This window comes from Pantherophis guttatus, chromosome 1 (assembly GCF_059756535.1).
Source record: "Pantherophis guttatus breed Tessera chromosome 1, ASM5975653v1, whole genome shotgun sequence".
Classification (NCBI taxonomy): domain Eukaryota; kingdom Metazoa; phylum Chordata; class Lepidosauria; order Squamata; family Colubridae; genus Pantherophis; species Pantherophis guttatus.
Window position 1 is genome coordinate 70278297 of NC_142063.1, and position 18839 is coordinate 70297135.

General features: G+C 40.6%; 1 protein-coding gene across 2 annotated transcripts in view; it reads right to left on the reverse strand.

Moving 5' to 3' along the window:
• Positions 1-18839, reverse strand: part of CDAN1 (codanin 1) — a 36019-nt gene that overhangs the window by 3201 nt on the left and 13979 nt on the right. Inside the window, exons 9-26 of one of the 2 annotated variants that reach the window (XR_004591422.3) lie at positions 16937-17026; positions 13226-13301; positions 12856-13064; positions 11955-12066; positions 10626-10769; positions 9203-9369; positions 8521-8602; positions 8281-8370; positions 8034-8088; positions 7083-7216; positions 5673-5776; positions 5325-5474; positions 4357-4420; positions 3410-3488; positions 2584-2744; positions 2203-2288; positions 1181-1244; positions 398-600 (exon numbers count right to left, since the gene is read on the reverse strand). Coding sequence is in view for 1 of the 2 variants with exons in the window: in XM_034417755.3 (XP_034273646.2) it covers positions 398-600; positions 1181-1244; positions 2203-2310; positions 2584-2744; positions 3410-3488; positions 4357-4420; positions 5325-5474; positions 5673-5776; positions 7083-7216; positions 8034-8088; positions 8281-8370; positions 8521-8602; positions 9203-9369; positions 10626-10769; positions 11955-12066; positions 12856-13064; positions 13226-13301; positions 16937-17026 (2092 nt within the window). In the remaining variant the exon portion in view is untranslated. Of the gene's footprint in view, positions 1-397; positions 601-1180; positions 1245-2202; positions 2311-2583; positions 2745-3409; positions 3489-4356; positions 4421-5324; positions 5475-5672; positions 5777-7082; positions 7217-8033; positions 8089-8280; positions 8371-8520; positions 8603-9202; positions 9370-10625; positions 10770-11954; positions 12067-12855; positions 13065-13225; positions 13302-16936; positions 17027-18839 lie in introns of both variants that reach the window. The other variant, XM_034417755.3, reaches the window with a different exon arrangement.

The following is an 18839-nucleotide window of genomic DNA, read 5'->3' on the forward strand; positions in this document are numbered from 1 at the left end:
GGACCAGAGGTTTATTCTTCCAAGCTTTTGGATTTCTGCTGGAGCCCATCCTCAGGGAACCCCTCTCTCTACACAACGGACACAACACAAGTCCAAAAGCTTGAAGAATAAACCTCTGGTCCCAGTGACTACTCAGATTGGACCCTGCAACATTATCCTGGGACACATACAGTATATTTTCCTTCATTCATCTTCCTTTGTTTTCATTAACACCTGGAGTTTCCCTTAAATTCATATTTTGCTTTCTGATTCTTTTATTATACTTAGTCTATTGTTAAAAATCTACTTCCGGATTAGCCAAAGACTGACTTTATTTCCTACTTCATGTGCATAAAACAAGAAAGAGCAAGAACAGTGAGATTTGGAAGTGTCTCTAAAAAGTTTTGAACAGCCCCACCTCATGATCTTTGCTGCCTGCAAGGTAGGTGATGTTTTTTTGACTGAACATCAGGTGTAATGGTACAGGTGCCTGAAAATTATCTTTCCAGATGGACAGAAGAGATTTCAGGAGACTGGAGATGAGGTGGTACTTCAATTGCTGCTGTTCTGGCATTTTGGGAGATGTAAAGTTCAGCTCCTGGATTGGAACACGATCTGAAACTATAAGCAAGTAAAATGGAAACATTGGCCTTCTCTGTAAGGCTCCTTTCCAATCCTGCCAGCCACTTTAAAAGGTTTCTAGAAACTCCACAGCAGACAGAGAGCCTTCTTCACATTCGCATCCAATGGGAACCTCTGAACATTCCTTAAGCAGGAAAAAAGGCAGCATTGGGACTGGGGAGCTGGAATGACCCAGCTTGAAATAATCGATTTTCTTTTATGTAGAAAAAAGCAGCCGAGACAAATTATGCTGCAAAACAGGCTGTTAGCATCACCATAGCTAAATATTTAATGAAAGTAGAACATTTCAGATGATTTAAAAATCTTTTTTTTTTCATTTTGTTAGGCTAACTCAAAAGGTTTATATTATTAAAAGTTTTGAAACTTGGTAATCCAAACAGTTTGGCTTTATATACTAGTCCACAAATTCTAAAGTCAGGTTCAGTATAATTCATTCAGGTTATATATGGCCTGAATATGATTACAGGGTCGTACAAAGGGAATTTTATAACTGGCTGAAGAATGAAAGATTAAGGGAAAAAAAGAATACTTATAAAAAGGAAAATGTTAGAATTCTAACCTAGCAGTGATGCCAGCTCAATGGTGCACTTAGCCAGCTGTTGCTCTGATGCTGGGCAGATGAACTGAAACACAGAAAAATGAAATATTTCTATTCATGCAATATTTATGTACAGTATCCGTATAATCAGGTATTGCAATGATTAATACAAATATTTAAACTGTGACTGTGCTTTAGAATACACACAAATGGAGCCTACTTTCAGATAGTTTATTGCCAAATTTTGCATGTATTTTAGAAATGAAACATACATTTCATAAGAATCTAAGAATGGTCCTGCTGGATCAGACTAAGGACGATCTTATTCCAGCATTTTTTTTTCAGGGGTAAGCAGAAACCTGGGAAGTGCTCACAAACAGCAGGTAGAACACAGAATCTTAGTTAAAAGGGTCATGGGAGATCATAGAATCCAATCGCCTGCATGCTGTAGGATTCATCAGGATTCAGGATTCTCCAGTAGATGACTATCCAGCCTGGTTTGAAAACCCCCAGTAAAGGGGAAGAAACCACTCCATACAATAACCTATTCTATAGATTCGTACTGTGAGATCTTCTTCCTAATGTCTAATCTGTATCTACACGCTTGAAGTTTCATCCCACTCATTCCGCTAATAGTTCCTGATAAATCCAAACTTCCACAAAATTACCTAATTCTCTTTAAAAACCACAAAAGTAGCGATGCCACTATATCTTATAGTAATGATTTGCATTGTTTACTTTCACACCTATATAAACATTTTGCATTTTTGTTTACAAAACATTTTCTAAGCCTCCCCCCACCCACCTCTTTGGCACCAGGGACCAGTTTTGTGGCACACAATTTTTCAGTGGACCAGGAGTGATGGTGATGGTTTCGATTTCACTTCCTCACCCGCCATTCACCTCCAGCTGTGCTAGTGGTCTGTGGCCCAGCATTTGGGGACCCCTGTGCTATGAAATATGCCAACAAGAACTTTTCCTTAGAGAAAAAGACACAAAATCAGAAACAAGACAACTTAAGACAAATAAAAAAATGAAGCTACCTTTCTGCACTGAAGTGTCTGGCTCACCCTTCTCAACAACCTTTCCAAGTCAGCAAACTGGATTTCTTCATTTTCTTCTCTTGGGCCTATAGCAACACAGAGCAGATCCTAGAATAACAGAAGCATTTGTGATTCAGGATGCATATAAGTATTCTAGGATCTCAACATATTGAAAACACAACTTTTCACAATGGACCCAAATCACAATCCTCAACTCATTTTTAGGCTTCTGCCATCCCCAAACAAGCAAGCAATACTACAGAATTTCTACCTACAGAAATTCTGGAAGGGTGAACTGTTCTATACAGTAAAATCCACAATGGACAGTGACCTTACTTTGCACAAATTGCTGACAATGGGCAGAAAATAGCAGAGACCGACCTTGATTTCACTGATTATCTGAGAAGGGAATGCTGTTTGATGGTGGCAGCTTGGAGGGCAGTCCTTCTTCCTCAGTGTAATTTCATTGGCACTGGACTGGGAAAGCATCTGAACTTTTAGCATGCGACTGAAGGTAGCTTTTACTTCTCTTTTGATCAGGGCTGTAAGAAATAAACAAACAAACAAATAAAAATACAGCTATTCTGTCAACGAACTATCTATTTCTGCATTCAAACTGAATCAATTCTGGAATCTACAGCTTCCTTAATGTTAATTGAAAAGGAAGAATAATGTGGGTATACTTGACAAATTGCTAAAATACTCCAACCAGTAAAAGTAAAACTAGTGGCTCTGTCCTGTAAAGAGAATTTCTGAAACTTACAAACTTTTACCCTTTTATTATCAGTCATGGAAACCCTGGGCCACAATAATGGATGAGTAGGTTAGGGTAGGAGTATATGATATTTTTATTCCAAACTCTTTATGGATAATAACTAGCAGCCTGAACTGGCCTGAGCTGAGTAATTACCACAATCAACTAGGAACAAGAAGGAACTTGCTGTATTTTTATTCTCAAAATAAAAGTGGTAACAAGAGACAAGCCACTGTCAGTTTATAGGCAGGCAATCAAGATATTACTATTTTGTCCAGCTTTTAATTATTTTACATGGTTGTTATGAAACAATGTGACACACATTCTTTTATAAATAAAAGTGCACCATGTGACAGCAATAGTTTAAATGTCTCAGTCTACCCTACATAATCACATTAGCCTTGATTACTAAGGATTCACACTAAATAAAAGTCAAAGTGAAAAACTGAATACCTGCAATATTTGTAGAAAGCCAACTGCAGGCCTTCTCGATAGCCAGGCCCACTGCAATATTTGCTGCACAATTCAAAACCTTGGGCATGAGAATAACAATGACATATTGTTACTTCTGGAGGCCTCCTGAAAGCTTCCACTTGTGTAATGAAAGGGGACAGAGCAATTCAATAAAACAGTACAAGCTATGTAACCATACAAGCTATGAAGAAGCTTCTTGGATGAGAAGCAAAACGTCTTCAAAGAAAAACCAGAAAGTCCAGTTGCCTCTTGAAAAACACATTGACCACCATGACCTGGATGACTGAGAATCTCCATAGACAGTACAAGTTACAGCAAACAGATTAAACTGAAAGAACAATTGAACCAGACAAAAAAATTGAAAAATTGATTTCAGCCTCTCACTCTCTAACTATTGAAGATGGAAACAGGCTACAAGTGCCTACGCCAATCTGAAGGTTCAAAAAAGCTGCCCTCAGTTTTCTAGGTCTTGGCATACTTGGGTAGATAAAAGTTGAGGAATATTATCCTATGGCACCAGTGCAGATGATAAATGAGGACTTGTTTCGGCTTCTTCAACTGTTGTCAAAAAGGGGTTCCATAGAAATTGGCCCTTTGAATCAACCGAAACATTTAATTTTCTACTTGCAAAAATACAGGTGAATACAGAATGATACATCTGCCTTAACACAACTGACTGAAGAGTATTGTGATTTTAAAACTTTGTATTTTATTTGCCTAATGGTTTTAACAAAAGGATCCAGTTAATAAGTAATTTAAATGTATTAAGCGCTCAGAGATTTTAGCACATTATTTTGTCTTCAAACTTCAGCTACCTGATCTAAAGTGATCTAGGCAACAATAAAAATGCAACTGTGGAGCACCATACAATGTTTTATTACAGTCTAGTAGGAAAAAAGGAAAAAACATGGGTCCAAAATACTTACAGCTGCAGAGGTCTCTTCTGGCAGCAGGATTTTCACAGCCTCAGGGGCCTTCTTCCTACAAAATCTAGAAATATATATATGTGGAAATGTTTTAAGAAACAGTTACCTAGGCAGGTTAACTTTTCAGGAGCAAAGGGCTGCATTTTGAATAATATACCAAACCTTCAACAACAACAAAAGGACAAACACTTAGGATAAAAAGCATCATTTTAATTATGCAAAATCAGAGCTAAAACCAGAATTAAGTAATATTAAAATTAGGACTTCATAAAGCATTCAAAACTGTGATTCACCATGTAGGTTAGAAAGTGAAGCACCATTCCTTGAAGCACTAAAGCAGCAACATCTTTTGGAAAATGTAGATATAGAAGTTGTGAAACTTGTTTCCAGCTATCTATTGTGTGTACCCAAACAGCTCCTTTTTTTGACTAGAGGTTCGGAAGAAAAGCATGGATATTCAGATTGCTGGAGATAGCTTTTGAAGTAACTGCATGAATCTTCAAACTGAAATGACTCTTTGAATGCTTCAAGGAGGATTCCTTTTGCTGAGGTCAAAAAATTAAGCAAAGTGCCTATTTTGAAGTACCTCTGTACAGCCCTAATGACAAATAATGCAACTGAGCCTCAATATTCCCACAGGTCATCCACTCCTTTTATAGTGACACCATACAAAAAAATAGTGAGCATAAATAAATATGCACAGTGCAATCAAGACAGTTCTCTCTACCTAAATGAATTTTGCAGAGCACATTTTATTTGCAAATAAATGTCATAATAGCAACTCGTGCCATAGGGCAAATGATAAGAAATTTTAATTAGAGATGTTGCTGTTAAATTCTCTAATCTATAATCAGAAGCATGAGATCAAATTGTTTCATACTGCTGGAAAAAGCTCCTAAAAACATTCTACATTTTAAGGGATAAACAGACACCAAAAATATTTTTTATCTAATAATGTTCCTCCTTACTCTTTGCCTTGGATAAGAGCTTGTGCTCCTTCTTGATACAATTGCGAACATACTGCATCCAATAATTTGTCATGATTGCCATCTTCTGCCTTCATAGCATCTTGCAAAATGACTTCAGCTCTTTTAACCAGCTCTGCTACCAGGGTTGCCCTACAAGAACCAAAATTTGGAAGATGAAGGAGGAGGGGAAAAACCCAGCCATCTCTTGAACTTCATTTCTCAAGGTAACTTACAAAAGTGCTAAATAAAAAAAACAATGAAAGCTGCTCAGAAATAATCAGAAGCAATCAAACACAACAAATTAAGATGTCAGGAATTTCTAATTTTAAAAAAGACCCCTGCTCTTACTTGATATGCTTGACACAATTTGATCCAATTCTCTCTGCCACAAATTCTACTGTTCTCCGCAGAGATGGGGACTGATTGTGAAAGAAGGCTTGTTCCAGATCTGCCTATTAAGAAAAAGAAAAGCAAGAACCCTCAAGAAATTATAATATCCCAATCTATCTATTGCCTCCGAAGAGAAACACTCGACTCTCAAAAGTAATTTGCTTGTTCCTTTTTTAACCTTAACATTCTTTTTTTTTAAAGAGGGAAGAAAGAATGAATGAGAAATAAAAATAAAATAATCACTGCCGTCCCTGCAAAAGAGCCGAGACATAATTTTTCAAGACTGTACTTTTTCCTACTGGCACCACATTCAAATGTTCTTCACTTGATTGCCTACGTCTTCTCTTCATTATGTCAACTAGAATTAACTATCTTCCACATGCTTGTCACCAAAATAAAGGGGTATATGATGTTCAGGTTTTTATTTAAAAGAATACTCCATTGAAATAAGTCTGCATAGAGTCATAATGCAACTATAGGAAGTAAATTCATCATACCAATATATCTAGAAAACTCAAGCTTTCTTTATAAGGATGAAAAAAGGAAAAGCTGACCGATAGCTACAGAAAAAGCCATCAAGGTATAGCATCCACAATATTTGAAGTTGTAGATTGAATTCACTGAAGGAAGAAAATGGAGGTGCTGCTTGCTAGAATGTCTTTCTTAAGAATGTAGTAATTGCTTATTCTTAAGCAGTTATTACATTCTTCCATTAATGCAGAGATGAGCATGGCAACATAGTGAGTACCATTTACTCACTATGAGTAAATTATGTCCTTAAATACCCATAGTAAAGGCCTCAATGAAGCCAGGTACAGAGTTGGATAGGAGAGGGGCTGGTGATATTGAGGAGACTGAATCCTAGAAAATGCACACATATCTATAGATAGTTCTTGACTTACGACCACAATTGAGCCCAAAATTTCGGTTGCTAAGCAAAACAATTGTTAAGTGAGTTTTGCCACATTTTACGACTTTTCTTGCCACAGTTTTAAGTTAAGAGAATCTTGCTTCCCCATTGACTTTGTTTGTCAGGTCACAAAAGATTATCATGTGACCCCAGGACACAGCAACAATCATAAATATGAGCCAATTGCCAAGCATCTGAATTTTGATCACGTGACCATGGGAATGTTGCAATGGTCATAAGCAGTGATGGGTTCCAACTGGTGTTACCACCGGTTCGCTTCGTGCATGCACTTTGCGCCCGATCGGCAGCTCTGCTCAGGGTCACGTGACCAGAAAGGATCACGGCAGAGTCCTGATCGCTGCATTAAAGTATCCTCTGTCAAATGCATAGTGATTCTGCTGCAATCCTTATTATTGCTATAAAACTGGATTTTGCAACTTGCATAGGATGCCCCTTACCTGAAGTTTTTGCTGAGTGAGGGAAGGCTTTGGAGCTAAGGCCTCTGTAGCAGTTGGGGTTATTTTTCTTATATAGCCACCATTTTTTCCTCCACTTCCCAACACAAAAGAAGACAATAATTTCCTCAACTCACCTACGGAAAAGGAATACTATGTGTTATACATGGAGCACAAAATGGATGGTGGTGGTATAAAACACAACCTCAGGGTGACATCACCCAGATTTTTCATCTGAAGAAAACTGTAGTCACAAATATCCCACAGGACAATTTTAAAGGAAGGTCAGTGCTCAGCATTACGTTTTTGGATTTATCATTCAAGAAGTAGCATCACCACTTGGCTTTGAATGCAATTGGATGGAAGTTCACTATTTGGATATCCAACTTTATGCATTTAATACATAATACAAAATACAAAAAATACTGCCCAGGATTACTCTGTGGTAAGATGGGTGGCCAATAATTTTTATAAATAAGTACTTAATACACATAACTAACTTCAACTACTTGCTTCAAAACAGTTCCTTTAAGAGTTTCCAAGTCAGGAAATATTTAAAGTACACAAACATGATGTAATAGACATAAACACAGTTATTCATTCTTACCCTTCAAAGTATTTAAAATGTATTCAGTCACAAGTTAAGGTTAGAATAGTAATTACATTCAATGTTACAGCAAGGTGTGAACATTAAAGCAAGAATGTACTATAGTATAATGTAATCATACAATATATTGTAATACAATATAATGTAATAATGTAACATAGCATAGCATTAGAATAGCATAGCATAGCATAGCATAGCATATAATATTCCTGTATAGCTTCAGAAAGTAATAATTTCTAGTCAGGCAATTAAACATTCTCCATTGGGATTATTTGCAATCCCAAAAAGAGAAAAAATTCTCAAATCTTGTTTTTTCCGCAGAATATACTCTGAAATAAAAGACTCACCAAGGTAAGGACAACAGGTATAAAGCAACTGTTGATCAACCAAAGGCACAGAATCCTAAGAAACGGGGGGGGGGGGGGGAGAAGTAACAGATTCACTTTCCAATGATATATAAAAATCATAGAATGCTTTTCATCTGCTGATCACTGCTATGTGAGAAATGATGTAGACAGTAGCATTAGCCAATTAGTCAGTGTGTATCTACTGGATATACGCACGCTGCCTAGGTGCTTATAGACACAAATTTACCAGATCCTGAACTGTGGTCACGGATTCCAAAGACAATTCTTCCGATCTCACTTCACCAGCAAAGAACAAGTTTTCTGGAACAGTCGGCACCTGGAAGGCAAGTCCTGAACAGTTAATCTTCCAGGGAGGAGACGTCCATAGGCTCACACTAGTATTTCTACTTCATGTTTAAAAAATACAAGAGAATGCTAGAAAAGGCCTCTCATTTCTAAAAAATCTAAAAAGAAACCAATAGCATACTTGAAAAAGCCATCCTAAAACTGCGAGGATCAGTAGCTTATTCAGGAAGCACATCTTTTTATCTTCAGAAAGTAGCAGATACCTATAAAAGAATGAGAAAAAACAAAACAAAAACCCTTGATTGTATTAATTTGACCTCTTCCTACTATGTCTTTATTCTTTACATCTTACATCTTAAAACAGGGGTCCCCAAACTTGGCAGCTTTAAGACTTGTGGACTTCAACTCCCAGAATTCTCCAGCCAGCATAGCTGTCATAATGTCTTAAAACATTAGGGCTATAAAGTCCATCAGCATTAAATCCACAACTAGATTTAAAAAGTTGGCTGTCTGGAGATTGTACATTAAGGGAGAGTTCTATACATTCACAAAAGGACTAACATTTCTAGCTGGAGAAATTATTACAAACAGAAGATATTATGCTACATCAACTATTGCAAGTTGAGCTTAGTGCAGAGTCTAACAGCATCCTCGATACTTTCTCCTACTACCTTTTACTACACTAGCCATAGTCTGAAGCCTGAGAAAACTGTTGTAAAATAAAGCTTTAAGCTGCTTTGTGAATAATGAAGTTGCCATCGCCAGTCACAACAAAAGTTTTACCAGGGCGGCCCCAATCTGTGTTTCAAAAATTTATTTCCTTGCAGCAAATCTCATCGAAGCGTTGCTTTGTATGTTTTTACCTGTATAGCTGCAACAGCAGAGCAAATATTTTCTCATAGTAGTTAAGAAATGGGGCAATATAATCCATGAGAGAAAGAAATTCAACCACCCACGGTACAGTCAGAACCATACATCGTTTCTGAATGGACTGTCTCAACAACTTGAAAATATCCAGCACAGGATGGGCCTGAAAGAGAGAAAAGAAATACCACATTGGGAAAATATTATCCATAAACCAGAAGCCAACTATTCCAACTTAGTTTTATTATACCACAAAGTATCAACAAGTCATGGGATTTTGAAGATTTTTTGGGGGATGGAGTGCTACCCAATCTTACCTGCTTTCCAGCTCCATTCGCCTGTGTGTAGGGCAACAAAAGAAGACTATGTGACTACCAGTTTTTTTAAAAATGCAATCAGATCTTCCAACTTCTCAGGGAAAAAAGATCTTACAAAGTTAGAAGGTCTGACTGAACTTTTTTTTTACTGGTAGTCACATGGTCTTTTGTTGCCCTGCATGCCAGAGAACAGAGCTGGAAAGCAGGTTAGTGAGAGAATTGTGTTTGCTGCAAGATTTTGCAGGAGGCCGTCCAGGTCAAAAACTGTCCATGAGCATCCCATTTTTGCTAGCAGAGGCACCGCAGGCCAGTCCTTTGCTATTTCCAGGCCGGCCCCATGGGCCGGATCTAAGCACCCCGCAGGCCAGGGGTGAAATGCTCCCAGTTCGGACCAGATTGGCCGATCTGGTAGCGATGATGGCCGGTAGTTCGGAGAACCGATAGCGATGGGAGCTAGAGGCTCCGCCCACCAGCCTTAGCCTCTGCAGCCCACTGGCCCCTCATGCCCTTCTCTTTCTAGGTGCAGCGTTTCTGCTTGTTGGGCCACTTCCCCACAGTGCTTCTGCTGGTGCCACCACGCAAGCCTTCCATGAGGAAAAAGAGGGAAAAAGCAAAGTGGCTGGCTGGTGAAGGGCGAGTGGGTGGCGGCTCCGCTGGCAAGGCTGGAGTCAGGGAATGGTGCATTCCCGGACCCAGTTGAGGCAGGCGATGAGCAGGCGGCAGCTCTGGGGCTTCAATGAATGGCACGTCTCTGGGCCCCGACCCAAAGCGAAGGGAGAGCGGGTGGTGAGCGGGCGGCAGAATAGAAATTTAAAATGTTTTCCTACTGGGTTCTGTGGGCATGGCTTGGTGGGGGGGGTCTTGTGACTGAGTGGGCGTCGCTGTGAGTGACATTGAGTTGGCCACGCCCACTTAGTCACAGGACACCCCCCCACACCAAGCCACGCCCACAGAACTGATAGGGAAAAAATTTAGATTTCACCCCTGCCGCAGGCTGAATTTGGCTCACAGGCCTTGAGTTTGACATCCCTGGGCTAGGAGAACTGAAAAAACATCTCCCTCTCTTATAATATGCTTCCTAAGATAAATGTAGCTGATTACATACATGGTTCCTTAATGTGATTGCTGACTCCAAGAGATCTCCAGTTGCTGGTTCTGATGTGCGATATGGCAAAAAGACAAGGAATCCCACAAACTTAGCCAGGAGTCGAAGGCTCATAAGAACGCTGGCAAAATGTTTCTTTTCATCCTGAAATGAAAAACTTGTGAAATTTCTTAAAATTGTCATCCAAAAATACCATAGTTATTTTAAGGGTTCCACACAACAATTGAGACATAGAGAATGTGGTCTGGTTAAGGATGACCTAATAAAATTTCAAAAGCAAGGTTCAATAATGGTCTTCCTCATGTACAGCTCTGCCACAACACTATAACTGAATATGTGATGCAACAACTGAAAATAATTATTGTTTCAAAATCAAGAGAACCCTTCATGCTGTATAAGTCAAAGCAAGTATGTGACATCCAATCATTTAAATTTAAAACATATATTGGATTCAGATGATAGTTCTTTGCATTCATTGTCAGAGGCGATCAAGAAAACAAGACAACTGCAGTCTTCTTTAAGAAAACCAATGGTTACCTGGGGGGGGGGGGAATCCTTTCAATTCTGTCTTTTACCTATTAGAAGCAGTGATAACATCAAATCAAGCCTGACAATATAACATTATTTTTTTCAGGAATAAATACTACCAGTGGGAATGGGCAAAAAAGCAATACCCAAAATGAAGCAGGTGTCAACTTGCAAAGCTTTCAAGTTGCCATGAGCAGGAGGGAGGGAGAACTGAAGTGAATTCCATATATTTCTTCTATCCGAAATCAGAAGGAGGGTGTTAGGTTTCTCAGCCAGCCAAAGTGGGTAATTGGAGAATGTGATTTATGACATGGCCAGGGAGGAGGGGAGAGACAGGGACATAGGGGAACGTAAATCTGCGTGGGATCAGTCCTGACTACATCCCAGTATTGCCAGAATGTTGCTCCAAATAAATGACTATATTTCCTTTGAAGTTTGGATCATGGCTCATGAATTCATTAGGGCATCTTTCGCAAACTTGAAAGCAGGTATGTTTTGGGAATTTGTAAAACTGTCCTTTTACAACAGAAATATGCACAGCTTACGTCTACTGAAATAAAGTCCACATTTGGTTTTCCTTTTCCACTCAAAAAAATTCACTTGTATTTGCAAAAAAATAAAAATAAAAGGCTAAACATCAAAGCCATTTCTATTAAAATAAGGCATTCTGAGGCATTCCAGTGATCATTATACTCACTATTCTACTTATTTTAACAAGAATTGCAGGCACTCCATTCAAACAGCCAAACAAAAACTGACTCAACAAATGTATTTAAATAGAACTGCATGAATGAGATCTACCTGTTCGCTCATTGCTTCTCCATCATTGGGTTCATGTTCCACCAAGGCAAAGCTGTCCAGCTCAAGTATCTGCAGGCACAAACTGTCTACCAGGTGTTGATTAAATCGGTAGCTTTCAAAAAAACAAAAAACAAATCAAAATTGGAATGAGATTTGAATGTATGCGTATACAGGTAGTCCTTGACTTAACAACCACAATTGAGCCCAGAATTTATGTTGCTAAGTGAGACATTTGTAAGTGTGTTGGCCCCATTTTATGACTTTTCTTGCCACATTTGTTAAGTGAATCATTGCAGTTGTTAAATTAATTAAGTGAATCTGGCTTCTCCATTGACTTTGCTTGTCAAAAGATGATTGTATGACCCGGGACCCTGCAACCATCAGAAATATAAACCAGTTGTCAGGCATCCAAATATAAATCAGGTGACCATGGAAATGCTGTAATAGTCATAAGTGTGAAAAATGGTCATAAGCAGTGGTGGGTTTCTACCGGTTCAGGCAAACCGGTAGCGGCAGTGGCGGTAAGCTCTGCCCACCCGCCTGAACGTCATCATGAATGTTCTGCACATGTGAAGAAGCACCGCAAACGAAGTGGGCGCACATGCGCATTCACAGTTCCGAACCTGTAGCGAAGGTAAGTGAAACCCACTACTGGTCATAAGTCACTTTTTTCCAGTGCCATTGTAATTTTGAACGGTCACTAAATGTACTGTTGTAAGAAGAGAATTGTCTGTATTTAAACAACTTATTTTCACTTCTACAACTCACAAATTTCCTTTAGGGAATTCCTCCAAGGTACTCTGTGTTGCACACTTAAGAAACGTGTCAGAACCAAATGCAAAATTATTAAATGCCTTTACTTAGTAATACCCAACTTAAGTGAGTGGCAAAAGCAGCTCACCTCCCTGCACTGAGGATGAAGTCCCTGAAAAACTGTTGGCATCCTGGGAAAGAAGGAGGAGGACAAGGTCCTCTGATGCTCTGAGGAACAAGAAATCTCTCTTGCAGCCTCTTCAGTCGGTTCAGATTATCTGAACCCAACATGTTAAGGACATCCTGGTCTGGAGTATCTCCCCAACTTGTGCCTCCACCAACTGATCCTTTACACATCTTTGAAACAGAAGGAAAAAAAAAAGAGACAGAAGAACAATATTTTGGTCAGAGAGCACTAAGAACCCCACAACCATCGACAAGTTTAATTATCATAAATATCTTGCTATTACAAAGCAAAACATCTTTATTTATTTAAAAAAATGCAACCACAAACCTACCTGAAGAAGCTGTTTCTGAAAGAGCCGAGCAAAGTGACTATAGTTACAAGCTGCTGAAAGATGTGCCATCATAACTCTGCAAAACAAGAAACAAGTGACTTTTATTATAAATTTATTTATTTATTTATTTATTATTCAAACTTCTATACCGCCCTTCTCCTTTCGGACTCAGGGCGGTGAACAGCCAAAATAAAAACATTTATACATAACATTACAATTAAAAACAGATTTAAAATAATTAATAAATTTGGCCCGTAATTTAAAATTTGTCAATTTAAAATCAGTATCAAAATTTTAAAAACCAACCCTAAAATCAAGACAGACCGGCTAACTGAAAAAAGTAAGTTTTTAGGGCCCGACAAAAAGTCCTGAGGTCGGAGATCACTCGTATCTCTGGGGGTAGATTGTTCCAAAGGGTAGGTGCCACCACAGAGAAGGCTCTCCTCCTGGGGGTCGCCAGCCGGCATTGTCTGGCCGACGGTATCCTGAGGAGGCCCTCTCTGTGGGAACGAACCGGCTGGTGGGAGGCTATTGGTGGCAGAAGGCGGTCCCGTAAGTACCCCAGCCCCAAGCCCTGGAGCGCTTTAAAGGTGATCACCAACACCTTGAAGCGCACCCGGAAGTCCACTGGAAGCCAATGCAGCTCGCGCAGGAGAGGAGTCACATGGGAGCGCCCCGTCGCTCCCATAATCCCCCGCGCGGCCGCATTCTGCACCAGTTGGAGCCTCCAGGTGTACCCCAAGGGGAGCCCCATGTAGAGAGCATTACAATAGTCCAGACGAGAGGCGGCGAGTGCTTGAGTGACCGTGCGTAGGGAGTCCCGTTCCAGAAAGGGGCGCAACTGGCGTATCAGGCGAACCTGATAAAAAGCCCCCCTGGCCACGGCCGTCATGTGCCCTTCTAAAGACAGCCGTGCGTCCAGGAGGACACCCAAGTTGCGGGCCCTCTCCGTGGGGGCCAATGATTCGCCCCCAATAACCAGCGATGGCGTCAGCTGGCTATACTGGGACACCGGCAGCCACAGCCACTCGGTCTTGGAAGGGTTGTGTCGAAGCCTGTTTCTCCCCATCCAGACCCGCACGGCCTCCAGGCACTGGGACATCACTTCCAAGGCATCGTTGGGATGGTCTGGGGTGGAAATGTACAGCTGAGTATCATCAGCGTACTGATGGAACTCCACCCCAAAACCACGGATGATCTCACCCAGCGGCTTCACATAAATGTTGAACAGGAGGGGCGAGAGGACTGACCCTTGTGGCACCCCACAAACAAGGCACCTTGGGGTCGACTGCTGCCCCCCTGTCAACACGGATTGCAACCGGTCGGAGAGGTAGGAGGAGAACCATCGCAAAATGGTGCCCCCCACTCCCAGTCCCTCCAGCCAGCGCAACATGATACCATGGTCGATGGTATCAAAAGCCGCTGAGAGGTCTAATAGGACCAGGATAGAGGAATAGCCCCTATCCCGGGCCCTCCAGAGATCATCCACCAATGTGACCAATGCCGTTTCCGTGCTGTACCCAGGTCTGAAGCCGGACTGGAGCGGATCCAAATAGACAGCTTCATCCAGGTACTGGGGAAGCTGTCGCGCCACCACACTCTCAACAACCTTCGCAATAAAACGAAGGTTGGAGACTGGACGATAGTTAGCCAAAACAGCCGGATCCAGAGATGGCTTCTTGAGGAGAGGCCTCACCACCGCCTCTTTCAAGGCGGCCGGCAGGACACCCTCACTCAAAGAAGCATTAATAATCCCCTGGAGCCAGCCTCGTGTAACCTCCCGGGAAGCCAGCACCAACCAGGAGGGACACGGGTCCAATAAACATGTGGTCTCGTTCAGCCGTCCCAAGATCCTGTCCACGTCCTCGGGAGCCACAGGATCGAACTCCTCCCAGATAACACTCTCAAGGCCTGCCTCAGTCATCTCTTCTGAACTAACCCAGTCGGCGGCCAAGTCTTCCCGAATCTGAGTTATTTTATCATCCAGATACTGTACAAAGTCCTCAGCTCGGCCCTGCAAGGGGTCCTCCCGCGCTCCCAGATGGAGAAGGGAGCGGGTCACCCTAAACAGGGCGGCTGGGCGGTTATCTGATGACGCGATAAGAGCGGCAAAATAGCTAGATTTCGCCGCTTTTATCGCCACTAGGTAGGTCTTAATATGAGACCTTACCAGTATCAAGTCAGATTCGGAACGACTGGCCCTCCAACCGCTCTCTAGGCATCTTTTCCGGCGCTTCATCTCTCTCAGCTCCTCGGAGAACCAAGGAGCTAAGTGAGTTCGGTGCCGGGTCAGAGGCCGCAAAGGCACGACCCGGTCCAAAGCCCCGGCGGCCGCCCTATCCCAGGCGGCCACCGGGTCATCAGCCGAGTCATGAGCTAGAGTCTCAGGAAATGGCCCAAGCTCCATCTGGAACCTATCAGGGTCCATCAGGCGCCCTGGGGCAGAACCACCTGGTTGGCTCCGCCTCCCTGCGACGGGGTGCGGCGGTCAGAAAGTCAAGTCGAAGGAGCGAGTGGTCAGACCATGACAAGGGTTCAATATCTACATCAGGAGTTACCATATTTTTCAGAGTATAAGACGCTCTGGCGTATAAGACGCACATTAGTTTTTGCGGAGGAAAACAAAAAAAAAATCTGCCTCTGCCTACCAACATCTATCAGTATTCATCTGGCTAGGGTCCTTGCAGCAAATAGCAAACAGCCTGGTCAGCTTCAGCACATTATCGCAGCCTGATTCAGCACGAGCAGCTGATTGGCGGTTGGATCAGCCTCTCGGAATACCACCGATCAGCTGTTTCAGGCTGACTGCAATGCACAGAGGCCGAAAATGGCCAAAGGGTGGGGACCAGTGGGTGGCTTAGGCAATATTTGCTGTATAAGACACTTTGGGGGGGGAGTGCATCTTATACTCTGAAAAATACGGTACTATTTTAGAATCTCTATGGGTACTAAGAAAATAACAAATCTCTAAATAACTTGAGTAATTTTAAACTATGAAATATTGGTTTCAATAGTTCCCCCACCCCAAATCCACCCTATCCTAGAACCCCACTTGGTGACCTTAAATCAGTCACTCTTTCTCAGTGTATGAGAGTTATTTTTGGAAAACTGAAGCACTGCAATGTAGTTTTGGGGGAGGGGGAAAGAGCGAATTGATAAGCCTCCTACAACTTTTCTAAATGTATTTTCATATTTACACTCCATCCAATAAAGTCACGAAAAGAGAAAGAGCCAATTTTTTGCTCTGCATTAACCATGACTAAATTACAGTAGTGTCCATGTGCCAGTGCAACCCCTTTTAATTAGAGAGTATTTACTATGTTGCTTCTGAAAATTGGTTCCCGGACCTCTGTTGGTTCTCTTTGGGTTCCAGGATTTCTTTGGAGGCATTTTTTAATCTCTTCTTTAACAAATTCTTAATACACAACTACATTTCATTTGGTGTCATTATCAAAAATATGGGTGATTTTGTGCTTCTTACAAGTTCTGACCTTACAATTTCAAACCATATGAATTTATTACATACCTAGGGATTTCTTGCAAATCTTGGTATTGAGATATTATTAGATCAGATATTCTCCAATGCTTTCCAAAATAATCATTAGTTATCACCTACTGGGCTACAAAGAGGTACAAGGACTCTTTTCTAATGATCCTTGTCACTATTTTTGTAAATTAACCTGATTCAATTATTGCATTAAAAGCTCTTACCTGATCCTATCTCCTAGACATTTCTCAAAATCCCAACCTGTTTTTTCAAAGTTATCTTCCCATTCACGCAGCAATTCATAGAAAATATCTCTATTGAACAAGGTAGACATATTAGTGTCAATATCTGAAAATACAATTATCATAATTTGTTATATTATTCTATCTGCATATCAGCCCCATAATTATGATAGAATTTCACCAATTCTTACAATAATATTTTTGTTGCAAAATTTAAATAAATTAAATAGGCATTCTACAAGAATCTCCATAAAGTTAAACAACCTAGCAAATGTATTTATGGCACAATGTTATATAGACTTCTTCAGAAGTAGATATCACTGGTTTTAAAGTATAAAAATAATAATAACTCTTGAAGGCATCAGATTTTTTTAAATAACAAAATTGATAAACTAAAACAACAAGGTTAGCATATCAATAATACAATACAAATATGAGATTGTGGCATAGACAAATTGAACAATAAGTAAATAAATAATGCAGGATAATCAGGTACGTGTCTTCTCCACCATAACAATGTATATAACAATTGTGGCTAACCCTTTGCACTGCTTAGTCATTTCTCTTTTAGCGTTGAACATACAACGGGCCACAGTTTAGGGATTGCAACTATCGTATAGTCAGACCATGTATAATTGACACTGGATTTTATTACAGATTTTAGTTGTTATTATTTTATACTAGAATTCTTAAGTGTATATATACTGAGTGCTTTTATTTGTTCTGGTCTAAGATTATAATAATAAATTGATAGATTGATTGAGGTAATTAAATAAGAAATGGATTGTTTTGATGTTAAAACTGGGTAGACTATATATAAATAAAAAATAAAGTTCATTAAAGGAAGAAAAATTGAATATTTACAGAAAACTATGTTTTCTATAAAACATAAGACTATCAAAAAGTAAACAATTACATTCTTATAGAAAGATTACTATCTTCTTTTCTTTCAGAGGGAATTTGCTTTTGTAATTAGCATCAATTATCGCAATTCAGTAAAATGTATGGAAGAGCACTGGTAACCTTACTCAAATTACAGTATTATTTTTAAAAATGATTGAGGAAAAAAAAATCTGGTCATAAATGACACATAACTTTCAAGTTTAATTACTATGAAAACTTTTTCTTAAATCTAGTGTTTGTGAAACTAGATACAAGCATTAGGTGGTGCGTTTCGCTATCCTCAAATACTTACTTTAAGCATTCTTCACTGTTATGCCTAACCTGCATTGGTAAGGTCTTATTAAGAGGATGCACCTAGGTGACAGTGGTGGATTGCTACTGGTTCGCCCTGATTCGGGCGAACTGGTAGCGGAGGGAGGCTCACCCCACTTGCCCGGACGTTTCTGCGCATGTGCAGAAGTGTTGCGCACCCACGAGCAAACCGGTAGCGACAGGTTTTGAAACCAGCCCCTGCTAGGTGACTGTTGGATTCCAACAGAACGAAGCAAGTTTTTTAGCAGCAGAACATCCCCTATTCCAGTGGTGAAATCCAAATTTTTTTACTACCGGTTCTGTGGGCATGGCTTGGTGGGCGTGGCAAGGGAAGGATACTGCAAAATCTCCGTTATTACCCCACTCCAGGGGAAGGATACTGAAAAATCCCCATTCCCTCCCCACTCCTAGGGGAAGGATATTGCAAAATCTCCATTCCCACCCCACTCTGGGGCCAGTCAGAGGTGGTATTTGCCGGTTCTCCAAACTGCTCAAAATTTCCGCTACCGGTTCTCCAGAACCTGTCAGAACCTGCTGGATTTCACCCCTGCCCTACTCCCTTTTTCTAAAATTTGAATCCTTGCTTTGCAATTGTGCTTTTCTCATTGATTGCTAGCCCTGAACCAAATGAGGAAAAATCCTGCCTTGGAAATATTTAGCATCCATCTAT